The 13579-nt window shown below is 33.4% G+C and overlaps 1 protein-coding gene across 3 annotated transcripts in view; it reads left to right on the top strand.

Moving 5' to 3' along the window:
* TTC33 (tetratricopeptide repeat domain 33) overlaps positions 1–5912 on the top strand; it is a 32403-nt gene extending 26491 nt beyond the window's left edge. For all 3 annotated transcript variants that reach the window (XM_082382480.1, XM_082382479.1, XM_082382481.1), the window contains exons 4-5: positions 798–929; positions 3878–5912. In XM_082382480.1, coding sequence (XP_082238606.1) covers positions 798–929; positions 3878–4231 — 486 coding nt within the window. In that variant the 3' untranslated portion in view covers positions 4232–5912. The remainder of the gene's footprint in view (positions 1–797; positions 930–3877) is intronic.
* The last annotated feature ends 7667 nt before the right edge of the window (positions 5913–13579 follow it).

Genomic DNA, 13579 nt, shown 5'->3' with positions numbered 1-13579 from the left:
TTGATTGTAGTTTATCCAGGAAAAACCCAAATAAATTATTTCCACTGAATGGAGTGCCATGAGGACCTTCATTTGGATAAGTCTTTAATTTTTAATCTTAAATATGTATATATTAAAGATAGGATTTGTGGCAAGCTATATGAAATGAGTTGTTTTATTTGGAACCTGATAATGATGGTGTCACAAATCTTGTAAAATGCAGATGGTCAAAATATTATAGATCAAAGCCAGCCCTTTCCCATAAATTGAGGTAGAGGGTTCTGGAACTCCCTGATTTTTCTGACGTGTATGATTTGAAGAACCCAGTTGTGGGGAGGCTGGTGGAGTGTTTAAATGATTTTTAGAGCAGAAAGATGTTCACTAGGAACAGGATGGGTAGTTGAACAAATTTAAATTTACCTAGTTTGACAGCAGGACCTGGAGTTCCGTAAAAAAACACATTGTAAGTAGAATAAATAGAAGGAGAATTGGGGTTCAAATAGCTGTGCGCCACCATGGCCAGAATATGCCCACCTGGTGTTGACCAGATGGGCAGTAGGGTTGAGCAGTTGAAAAGGGAATGCTTTATATTTTTCATAGTTATTTCAGGAGTAGGAAGAATATAATTTCTCACCCTGAATAGCAGAGAAGGCGGTCAAACCCACTAAAATGTTATATTTTCCAGACTAAAAATATATTTTTAAAAATGAAAAGAGTTGTTTACATGCAATTATCCATTTTTTTCTTTTTGGCTAGTGTTTAGTTTGCTAATTTATGAATATTACTGATGGGTTTTGTTTCTTCTTTTTTGGCTATAGGTCCTAATGTCTCTTCATGAAACATTCCCAGCAGTTCATGCTGCGGAAATGGCTGTCCAGAGAAATCCACATTCATGGGAATCTTGGCAAACTTTGGGACGTGCTCAGCTTGGATTAGGAGAGATAGTCTTGGTAAGTACGTCCGATTATTACAGTGATGACATTTTATTTTGACATGCTTTTCATCAGCTGAACCAAAAAGTAAATAGTAAATAGCAAATAACCTTTTAAAGGTATTAACCCATAAACACAGATCAGTTATTACTGAACATCTTTTTCCGTTACAGATATCAATTATATCAGGATCAGAATATTTTTCAGGTATTTGGCCTCATGGGAATTAAAAAAATATTAACGTGAAATGTAGGCATTTGGTAAACCTTATTTAAATATAAAACAACTTTTAGGTTAGTTCCTTGCATCATTAAATTTACCACATTATAAAGTGGTATTAGTATCACCATGGAGACAAAAACCACTAAAAGATTATGTTGAGGAAGGAAGAAAGTGAAATACGGGAGAATAATGGTGATAAATATTCAGACTGAAAAATTGCTAGGCTTAGTGAGGGGAGAAATAGGGAAGGGTAGAAGCTTATGAAAATGAAATACTCATTGTGTAAAGTTTACTCTAAACTGGTACTTGATGCATTTCTCACCTTGTCTGGACTATACCTTGTAGGTAGCAAAGGCTTGGTAGGTCAGAGTCGGCTGTGAGCATTGTCCTGTTTTTGTTTTTCTTTTGACTGAACTAGATATACCTGACAGCTAATTTCCTAAAAGACTTCTGTAAATCTAATATAGTGGTGCCAGATTTGCTCTTTGTCATCAAAAATTAAGATTTTTCATGCTTTTATTAGCTTTTTACAGTTAAAAAACAAAACAAGCAAAAAATCCCAAAGAAGTTTCTTTAAAGGCTAAAATTATTGGTAAATCCTGAATTTAACATTACTAATAATGGCTTTAGTCAGTTGTAGATAACTTAGATTTTCTGGTACTCTTGTAAATATATCATTATTTCTAATTACCAAAAAAGGTATTTATCAGATTCTCAAAAATCATAAGGAATTTTGATGAGAAAAGGATTGCTTAAAGTAAGGTAACTTAAAAATGATAATCTGAAATAAAATTCACAGTGATGGAAACAAGTTAAATCAAAGGTTGTTTTCTTTCCTTGCCATTTAACATAGTCATCTTTCCTCTTTTTTATCTGAAGACTTAAATCATATCAGAGTTGGAAAAAGAAATTCAAGGAATTTAGTTTTCTAACAGGTTAACAGCAAAACAAAAGTCTATTCTATGATACTTTTTACCCATTTCTCCTTTATTAAAAACTTACAAATCATTATCTGTTTTGCTTATAAGTACCTATGGTAATGGGAAAAATCTCTAGGACATAATGTTTAGCAAAGATTGTCCTATAAAGAAAGAAAATAAACTGCAGGTGAGACAACAGAGATACTTTGAGTAAACCAATAAAAGTAAAATTATTCAATATTTTAAGTTTTCAAAATAGGAGTACCAGTTGTTCAACTGTTATTTTTTCCCCTTGATACACTTCTTTCTATTTATATTGTGAAATTCATGGAATTAAAAGTGTTTTTTCCCCCATTTAATACAGTTTTAGGGCTCTACTTGAAAAAAATCTAAATTTGTAATTTTTATGTAAACTTAAGCTGTTCTTTTGAAATACTAGAATGGTTAAAAAAATAACTTTACTCATTGTCATAATGAAGGGAATACTGTAAAAAATATATTGAAAACAAGCTAAAATTTCTAACATCTCACAATTCTTTCTACATATACATATGGACAAAAACATAAGAAAATACATAGGTAAATAGAACAGGCAGTAAATTAAAAGTCAATAGTTGTATATACATCTATGAGTATTTAGATTTTTATGCGGAGCTGGATGTGTATGTTGGAAAATGTTCATAGGCTTAGTTTGTTTTTCATTTTCTAATTCTTTGAGGTATAAAGTTAGGTTTTTTTCCTTGAGATCTTTTTTTTTTTTAACATAGGCATTTATCATTATAAACTTCCACTTAGTTTTGCTTTTGCTGTATCCTATAGTATCAGGATGTTACATTTTAATTTTTGTCTCAAGATATGTTTTAATTTCTCTTTTGATTTCTTCTTTGACTCACTGGTTGTTCAAGAGTGTGCTGTTTTATTTCCATGTATTTGTAAGTTTTTCCAGTTTCCTTCTGCTGTTGATTTCTAGTTTTATTCCATTGTAGTCAGAAAAGATACTTGGTATGTCTTCTTAAATTTAAGACTTGTTTTGTGACCTAAGATGTGATCTATCCTGGAAGTGTTCTGTGTGTTCTTGAGAATAATGTGTATTCTGCTGCTGTTGTATGAATCATTCTATATACGTCTGTTAGGTCCCTTTGGTCTATAGTGTTGTTCAAATCTTCTGTTTCCTTATTGATCTTCTGTCTGAATGTTCTATCCATTAATGAAAGTGGGGTGTTGAAGTCTCCTACTAATACTTTATTGCTGTCTATTTCTCCCTTCAGTTCTGTCAGTGTTTACTTTATATACTTAAATGTTCTGCTGTTGGGTGCATATATATTTATAATCATTATATTTTTCTGGTGAATTGACACTTTATCATTATATAATGTCCTTCTTTGTCTCCTGTGACACTCAAGACATGTTATCATTATTATGATCTAAACTCTTGGCTTCAAAGATATGCATTCCTGATACCTTTCTGATCATAGGTTAGCCCAGGAAATCACCAGATTTATATATTTGCTGATCTGCAGAAGCTGACCAATGCATTTGCCTTGTTTTGAGCCATAATATCAGTACCTCTGTTTTAATAGACTTTTAGTCCTCATCAACAATTTGTCAGCCACTTTCTTTTACACTCTGACTCTTTTTTTTTTTTTTTTTTTTTTTTTACCGTAACCATCATCTAGTGGGTAGAGAACAGCTCTAACTTTCATCTTTACATTCTAATACACTGAGGAAAAAAAAGAGAGAGAGATGGATATTGTGGATTATATTAAATACACTCCTTTATTAAAACTAAGCAAACAAAAAAGTCTGACCTTTTCTCCTCCCTAGGCAATTCGAAGTTTTCAAGTAGCCCTTCACATCTATCCAATGAACCCTGAAATATGGAAAGAAGACCTTTCTTGGGCAAGAACGCTCCAGGAGCAGCAGAAGGTAGCACAGAGGATTAAAAAAAGTGAAGCACCAGCAGAGGTAACACATTTCTCACCAAAGTCAATTCCTGAGTATGACTTTGAAAGTGAGGAGATTGTAGCTGTTTGTGCAGCTATTGCTGAAAAACAGAAGACAGTTGCAGCAGATAAAACAATGGTTATTGTGTCGGCTTCTGGGACTGTAGAGACTGTGACTGAGAAGGAAGATGGTGCTGCTCCACCAGATGGCTCTATTTTTATCAAAGCCCGATGAAGCTTAGCAGGAATCATTTGAATCTATCTTTGCCACCTAAATTTTAGCCGTGGGGGCGTTTAGAGAAACAGGGCAAAACTCCTGTTTGTAAAATAAGTTTTTCAGATGAGGCATATAAAAACTAAATGGAAGAATTATTGTGTAGCGTTTGGACTCTACTTTGATAAGCTATGATTTCAGCTTCTTAAGATTAAAATTCTGGGTACATTGGTTTTTTGATTAATAAGCTTAATTTAATCCAAATACATAAGTGAATGCATTTTAAAGATACAACTTGAAAAATAAATTCTCAAAGAGTGAATAAGTTGATGGCCAGTGTTATTAAAATATTGACTTGTTGGCTTTTATGATAAAGGAAGTAGGCTTCTTTCCCTGCTAGAAATACACTGCTGTTACTATTCACTCTTCTTTTTCTCTTCTTTCATTAGAGTAAGTCTGTCACAAAGCTTGAATCTTTTTGACATTCATTCTGATTCAAAGTTGTCATTTGGTTATATGTGGGATCCTTGAAAGTTTGACTGAAAATGCATGCAAATGTGTACATTCTGAATACTTTCTGAAGTTTCTCTTAATTCTGATTTGTGCTTTTGTTTTGACTCTATTTATAACAATGGTAGTTGCTAGTTTCAGTATTTGTTAGATGTGTGAAATACTGATAAATGTCAGAATCATGGTTTTATTTTTTAAATTATTAAAGTAGATAGAGTAGTCCTTAGCACCAAGTGAGTCATTTTTAAGATGTGCATTTTTTAAAACGAATGGCTCTTATAGATACATCATAACAAATTGCACTGCTTTTGTCCCAGTCAAAAGCAGTTATTTTCTTTTCCTTACTTTTACAAGATTAAAAACCTTGAAAATAACTTATCTCTTGATATAACTTTCCAGCTGATGGTTTGGAATTCCTTTTCTAGTTAACTTTTCTGGAACTACTCAGTGAAATGAGAAACAATCACAGTTTTAAATAGCTAAATTATACCTTTCTAAAAATTGGAAAAAAAAAAAAAAAAAGTAGAGATTTATTAAAGTGCCAATGAGTGAATACCTTAGGCACAACATACATAGAAACTGAAATGTGATTTATGGTTCAGTCCCATGAGTAGAAAGGATATATTGCAGAATATATTTCATTGAAAGGCCACAGTCACATCCACAAGTCAATACTGTCATTGCTAATGTTAATTGTTATTTTTATGCCACATATATGTTAGTACAGTAGAACTGCTGTGTACTGTTAACTTCTGAAACTCAGGAAGCTATTATTGGTTTAAAATTAATTTTATCCTTGTTAGAGAGGAAGTAAGTTATTTTAAAGAATCTTACCCTCTGAGGGCATGTACATGTAATAGTGTACATTTTTCTGAGATGATTTAAAAACATTTCTTTTAGTGGAATGCTTACCTCTTTTTTTCAGAGTTGGAGAAGCCAGCACTTGCCTTGAAAAGTATTATATTTTTTCCCCAAAGTTGTATCAGAAAGTTAGCTCGGTTAAAGAAGTTAGTTTTAGAAAGATCCAAAAAACAAATATTAATTATATTTTATTTTGTTTAATAAGGCATATTCTCAAAAGGCAGATAGTTGGGTATCGAGAGAAGTGAGCACTTACTATTTCGTACGTTGTTTCGAGTAATGGATGTTTATTGTATAATTTGTGAATAAATAGGTTTTTTCTGCATTTAAAGGTTTGCCTATTATTTTGTGTTGTTAGCTTTTGAAAAATTAGATTGATTTATTTAATTCATTTCTTATATGAAAATAAAATATGTAAGGCACCTTGTATGGTGTCTTGTGTATGAAGTACTCAGTAAATGCTAGCTATTTCTATGAAGAACTTGAATTGGTTTTATTTAACCTCACTTTCTTCTGATTTTAAGAAAGGAGGAGAACTACTTTGTAATCTTTTCCTTTTGTGAAAGTGAGAAGTCACTACTTCTGATACTGTAGGACAGATGGCTTTCAGTCGAGGACTCTTCTTGGTGTAAGGTCTATACCTCAACCCAAAAGAAGCAAGACCCAGGATGGAGTGCATGTAGCCACTAAATTCTGTTTATGAACCTAGCGTTTCCTCTTTATTGACATCAGTAGGCCAGGTTTGTCTCTTCCTTACACAGAGATAAGACATAAGATGGTTTAGATGCAGGATGGAGGAGAGAAAGAAATAGTGAATTATGCAGAAGGAAGGCAGCTCATTTCTTCAGGCCCCAAAAGATACTTAGCTAACACTCTTCTGTGTGTGAAGAGAAGAATGCATACATTATTTTATAAGGATGTGAATACCGATAGATCTTTACCAAGCTTGGTAACTATAATAGCAAATGCTTTTGAATCTGAGAGAAAAACAATTGATGTTCATGATAAAGATATAATTAAAGATATTTAATATACTTTCTGAAACAGCACTAAACACTAATATTATATTGAACATAATTTGTAGTATTCTTGTTTGAAAATTGTATTGGCATAGACACTCATTAGTCGGAACAGTACACATCCAGACCATGCCTGATGATTTGAGAATCATATATTATTCTCTAGACAACAGGTTCTTTTTGTTGTTGTTGTTGTTTTTTGGCCGCACCAGTGACATGTGGGATCTTAGTTCCCCGACGAGGGATCGAACCTGCACCCCCTGCAGTGGGAGCACAGAATCTTAACCACTGGACCGCCAGGGAAGTCCCGACAACAGGTTCTTAGATTATAGAGTATTTATCTTAAATGTGCTAACACTACATAAACGTTGAAAAGTCATGCAAGGTATAGATCACAGAACCTGGATCTACTTTTTTTTTTTTTAATTTAATTTTATTTATTTTTTTATACAGCAGGTTCTTATTAGTCATCAGTTTTATACACATCAGTGTATACATGTCAATCCCAATCTCCCAATTCATCACACCACCACCCCCACCCCCTGCCATTTTCCCCCCTTGGTGTCCATACTTTTGTTCTCTACATCTGTGTCTCAATTTCTGCCCTGCAAACCGGTTCATCTGTACCATTTTTCTAGGTTTCACATATATGCGTTAATATACGATTTTTGTTTTTCTCTTTCTGACTTACTTCACTCTGTACGACAGTCTCTAGATCCATCCACGTCTCTACAAATGACCCAATTTTGTTCCTTTTTATGGCTGAATAATATTCCATTGTATATATGTACCACATCTTCTTTATCCATTCGTCTGTCGATGGGCATTTAGGTTGCTTCCATGACCTGCCTATTGTAAATAGTGCTGTGGTGAACATTGGGGTGCATGTGTCTTTTTGAATTATGGTTTTCTCTGGGTATATGCCCAGTACTGGGATTGCTGTATCATATGGTAATTCAATTTTTAGCTTTTTGAGGAACCTCTATACTGTTCTCCATAGTGGCTGTATCAATTTACATTCCCACCAACAGTGCAAGAGGGTTCCCTTTTCTCCACACCCTCTCCAGCATTTGTTGTTTGTACATTTTCTGATGATGCCCATTCTAACAGGAGTGAGGTGATACCTCATTGTAGTTTTGATTTGCATTTCTCTAATAATTAGTTGGATCTACTTTAATTGGAGCCTATGTACAAAATTTTATGGTACTCAAGTACGAAATCAGCTTTTAAATTGATGTTGTATGTCACAACTATAATGAAGACTTTAAATTAAAAAAAGCTTTGTCTCAGAAAACTAGAGTTTCCAGGATTATAACTGACCAGTTTGAAAATTATACTTTATGTAATGATGTCAGAAGCTTGTTTCCCTTCCTTTCCCCAGCAGTAGGAAATTGTCAGTCATTTCTTTAATTTCAGGTTTCTTGAGTCAGAAGCCCTTCTAAATTGACTCTGGACTTTGATTTCATGACATACATGTATCTAAATGAGCTGTGAGTTGACACAAAAACCATAGTTCTATAATTATCTTCAAATCAATAGGTATATTAAGTGTGTTTTTCCTCAGAGGTTATTATGAAACTGATGGTGTATTTTGTAATTGACATTTTAGGATTGAGAAAGTAAGGTTTTTCTTTTTTTAACCAATAATAAAATACACAAATTTGTAAATGATTTACTCATTACCAAAGTAAAGTGAAATGTGTCACTTCTGCCACATGCAATTAAATATGTCCACTTGAATGGAAGAGAAGGGATGGCCCTTATAGCCAGTGTACCATGAATTGTGCCTTAATATGTGTTGTGTGTGAACCTCACTTGCTGTGTGTGCAGGGTGGAAGAAAGGGTGAGAAATGCTGGTCTACATTTTGTTGGGAAGGCAGAGGGTGGGGATGGTGCTGCTTTGGACATTCATTAACCAAGGAATTCCAGTCTCTCCCTTCCCTCCCCTCTCCACCTCACCAGTAAAGGGAGTTTAAGATAAAGAACTGGACCTACAAGCCCCATTCTGCCTTTTTTTTTTTTTTTTTTTTTTGGACGCGTCATGCCTGCAGAGAGCCTATGTTGTGGTCTCTTGCCAGAAATGTTGTAGGTTTTGCAGTGAAGACTCTCTGTCCCTGCGAGGGGAGACCTGTAGTTGTGTAGGACTGCCCATGCCTTGGTGAGCAGGTCTGTCTAATTCTGGGTTTGATATTAGGTGGCCATTGTTGTCACAAACCTAAATCACATCCTCTGACCTAGACTTTTTCAGCATTAAATCTGACATATTAAATCTCTACATGACTTTTTGTCTCTCAAGCGGCTCAAAAAGTCAGGAGGAGAAAAGGGTGTTATTTTATGGCTCCCTCAGACCCTAACAAAGATTAATGCAGATTATATTTCAGTGTAAGCATGAGACAAAAACCAAATTTTTTCTAATGTTAGATTTTTTTTTAATCATGGAAGTTCTATTGAAAATGTTCATTACATTAACTTTTTTTTAATCATGGAAGTTCTATTGTAATGTTAATTACAAGGCAACATGTAAACATTTGTTCAGGGTATTTAAAAGGTCTGCTGACTTAGCATTGTGCTAGACCACAATATCAACTCTAGATTTAATTTGAAGGGAAGAATATGAAACAATATCTCTGCCTGCCCTGTCAACTTTAAGAGTGTAATTTACGTGTAATAAAATGCATTCATTGTAAGAGCTTTGACACCATTACCATCAAGGTGTAGAGTATTTCCATCACCCAGAAAGTTCTCTAATGCTCATTTATAGCCAGTTCTCCTCCACCCCAGCAACCAGCACTAGTCAGCTACTAATTTGCTTTCTGTGACTATAAATTGATTTGACTTTTCTAGAATTTCAAATAGATCATACAATATATACTCTTTCTGACCTTTTTCGCTCAGCATAATACTTTTGAAATCCATCCATGTTGAGATCCATCCACGCTATTGTGTATATCAGTAATGTGTTCCTTTTTATTGCTCTTACTCTGTTGTATGGATATCACGATTTGCAATTATTCATATCTGTTGATGGACATCTAAGTTGTTGATGAGCATCTAAGTTTTGATCTGTTATGAATAGAGCTGCTATATACATATGTCACAAGTTTGTGTGTGGATATATGTTTAAGTACCTGGGGGTGGAGTTACTGAGTTTTATGATAAGTATATGTGGAGCTTTAGAGGAAACTGAATCTTCCGAAGTATCCGTACCATTATGCGTTCTGACCAGCAATGGATTAAAAAAGTTTCAGTTGTGCCGTATCCTTGTCAGTGCTTGGTACTGCTGTTCGTTTTCACTTTAGTGACTTCCGTGGATATGTAATGGTATCTCATTGTGGTTTTAATATGCATTTCCCTGATGATGCTGAGCATCTTTTATATGCTTATTTGACATTTGTATATCTTCGTTTGGGAAGTACCTTTTTAAACATTTTGCCCATTTTTTAGTTTGGGTTATCTTATTATTGAGTTGTAAAAACTTCTTCTATATTCTGGATAAAAATCCTGAGATATATGTATTGTGAATATTTTGTCCCCATCTGTGGCTTGCCTTTTTGTTTTCTTAATGATACCTTTTGAAGAGCAGAAGTTTCTAATTTTGATGAAGTCCAGTATATTTCTTTTATGGTTGTATTTTTTTGTGTGCTGAGAAATCTGTGCTCACTCCAAGATCAGAAAGATTTTATGTTTTCTAGTAGAAGTTTTACAGTTTTAGCTTTTATATCAAGGTCTGATTCATTTCACGGTAATTTTTATGTAATGTATGAGGTGAAGGGCTAGGTTCGTTTTTTGATTTTCAGTTATTCAAGTACTATGTATTTTTAAAAAAATGCTCTTTCCCATTGAAATACCTTCACCATATATCTGAGGGTCTGTCTGAGTTCTGTATTCTGTTACACTGATCCATATGTCTATTCTTATACCTATATCACACTGTCCTACAGTCTTAAAAATCAGTGTGATTTTTCTAACTTTGTTCTTTTTTTCTCAAAGAAAGAATCGTTTAACTATTCTAGTTTCTTTTATATACATTTTAGAATCATTTGTCTCTATCTACCTGCAGGTCTGCTGGAATTTTGATTGGAATTGTATTGAATCTGTAAATCAGTTTGGGAAGAATTCCCATCTTAACAATGTCACATCTTTGAATCCATGATCACAGCATAATTGTCATTGTTTTAGATCTTTAATTTCTTAGTAATGTTTTTTAGTTTTCTGTGAATAAGTCTTGCCTATATTTTTGTTAAGTTTATCCCTAAGTACTTCATATTTTTTTGATGCTTTTAAGAGGTGTTTTTAAATTTTCATTTTCCAGTTTGATACTATTACATAGAAATATAATCGATTTTTGAATAATGACCTGGTAGCCTACAACCTTGATAATTCATTTCTTAGTTGCATTGACTTTTTTGTAGATTGTTTAGGCTGTTCTACATATATTATCATGTTGTGAATGAAGACAGTTTTCCATCTTCTTTTCCAAACTGAATGCCTTTTATTTCCATCTCTTGCCTTATTACACCAGCTAGAACCTCCAGCACAGTGTTAAACAGAAGCTGTGAGAATGGACATTCTTGCCTTGTTTATAATCTTTTGGTCTTTCACCATTAAGTATGATGGTAGCTGTAGTTTTTATATATGTCCTTTATTAAATTGAGGAAATTCCTTCTCTAGTCTGCTGAACACCTTTTATAACAAGTGGGGATTGAATTTTGATAAATGTATTTCCTGCATCCATCAGAAGATCATATGATTTTTCTCTTTTATTCTGTTAATATGATGAATTACATGTATTTTTCAAACGTCAAATCAACTGCATTTCTGGGATAAAATAAACCCTATTTAGTTATGATGGATTATCCTTTTTAGATCCTTTTGATTCAATGTGGTAATACTTTATTAAGGATTTTTATGTCTATGTTCATGAAAAATATTGGTCTGTAGCTTTCTTGTAATACTCTTTTAGCTCTTGAATCAGAGTAATGCTGACCTCGTTAAAAATAGAGGTTGAAAAGCATTTCCACCTACTCTTTTCTCAAAGAATTTCTACAGATCTGGTATTTTGTTCAATAGTGTTTAATAGAACTAACAAGCATTGTCACCTAGACCTAGCATTTCCTTTTTGGGAAAGTTTAAAATTACAAATTAAGTGTCAAAAATAGCTACAACATAGACCTTGTCAGTTGTGTCACATTGAGTGATAGTATGATTTGATTAAATTAGGATCCCCAAAAAGTCCATTTGTTGCATTGTTGATATGTCTCTTAGTCTTTTATAATCTATAGGTTCCCTTTCATTTTTTCCTTGCAGTTTATTTTTTTCAAAACTGAGTTGTTTGTCCTTTAGAATTTTCTGCTTTTTGTATTTTGTCTCTTGCAGCCCACCTAACATCATTAATGTTATTCTGTACCTACATTTCCTATAAAATGTGTAGAATTCTTCAATTTTCTGGTAAGAATACATCATGGGTGGTTTTGGATATTTAGACCAGAAGTTAAATATTTCTGGCTATTTCTTTCTCTTTGTAATGTCAGCAGCTGTTGACTATCATTGCCTAGATTCATTGTTTCATTAGAGGCTACAAATGGTGATAATTGTTAGAATTCTGGTGCTAGAAAACATCTTTGAAGAAAAACTTCCCCTCATCAACTATTTTGTTACCTTGGAAACAATTTATGTAGTACAGGCAGTTTATGTAGTGGAGGCTTTGTTCTTCCCCTTTATGTAGCACTTTTCAAAATAATACGTTGGTTCTCTAGCACCCTCCAAAGGTGATGAGTGAGGTGTTCTGTTTCGTTTTTGTATCATTATGAAGTCATGCATTGAGACATATATGTTTCAGTCCTTGCAGTTATTATTCGTATTGATGTTGTGTACATCCTCAATTTCAGTAGATCACGCCAAGTTCATTTTTTCAAAATGGTTCTAATTTTATACCCCACCAACAATGTATTAGAGTTTCTAAAGCATACTTGGTATTTTCATACTATAAAGTTTTTACAAATATGATTGGTGTATAAGGGTGTGAATATATATATATATATATATATATATATATATATATATATATATATATATACACACACACATACACACATGTGATTTCACTGCATAGATACGTATGTGTGTGTATATATAATTAAACGATTTCACTGCTTATTCATTTTTTCTTTTTTTTTTTTTTAGAAATTTACGACATGAACTATTTGGAATATGATTTGGCTCTCTTACATTTCCTCAATATATTTACTTACTACTTCTGCATCTATTTCCAATACAGTTGATTATAATTTTGGCCTCAATCTATATTCATTGTTTAATATGACTATGTAATTATTACACATAGTTAGTCTCACCTAGTCTATTATTTTTATTTTACCTTTCTTATACTTCTCTTTGTTTTTCATGGAGTCAATAATTGCCTTTTTTTTTGTTCTTTAGTTTTCCATGTATATATTACAAATATCCCCTCTAATAGAAATATAATACTCCCCTCAGTATTCCAAATATAAAATAATCCATTGATTTTCTTTTTCTTTCTTTTTTTTTTTAACCTAGAGACATCCAGAACCCCCTCTCCTGCCTTAGGCTAGTTTCACTGTGTTCTACTGCAGAGCTGTTGCCTTGAGTTCTCTTTCATCACTGTTCTTGGAATTCTCTTTGTTTCTTCCTTGTATTGAACTCAAGAAAGAGAAATATTTACCCAGTTGTTCAGATTTTAGTGTATGGACTTGCTGTGGTAGAAAGTTGTTAGGACACAGCTATGTCTGGTGTGCTCCTCTGTCCTCCTCTTCTGTAGTGTGGAATGGGGTGGATGACCTGGGAGGGTAAATATAAGGTTGTGAATGAATGGTAGAGATGCTGATATTGATACAAAGACAAGAAGCCCAACTATCTTTCTCTCTTCTTTTCTTCCAAAGCACTTCCAACCTAGGGCTACAGCCCCATGTGTGGCCTAGGGCAGCTCAGGCTAAACAATAGG

The sequence above is a fragment of the Balaenoptera borealis genome (genome assembly GCF_965194805.1).
Source record: "Balaenoptera borealis genome assembly, chromosome: 2".
NCBI classification, from domain to species: Eukaryota; Metazoa; Chordata; class Mammalia; order Artiodactyla; family Balaenopteridae; genus Balaenoptera; species Balaenoptera borealis.
This window is presented reverse-complemented; position numbering and strand designations above follow the sequence as displayed.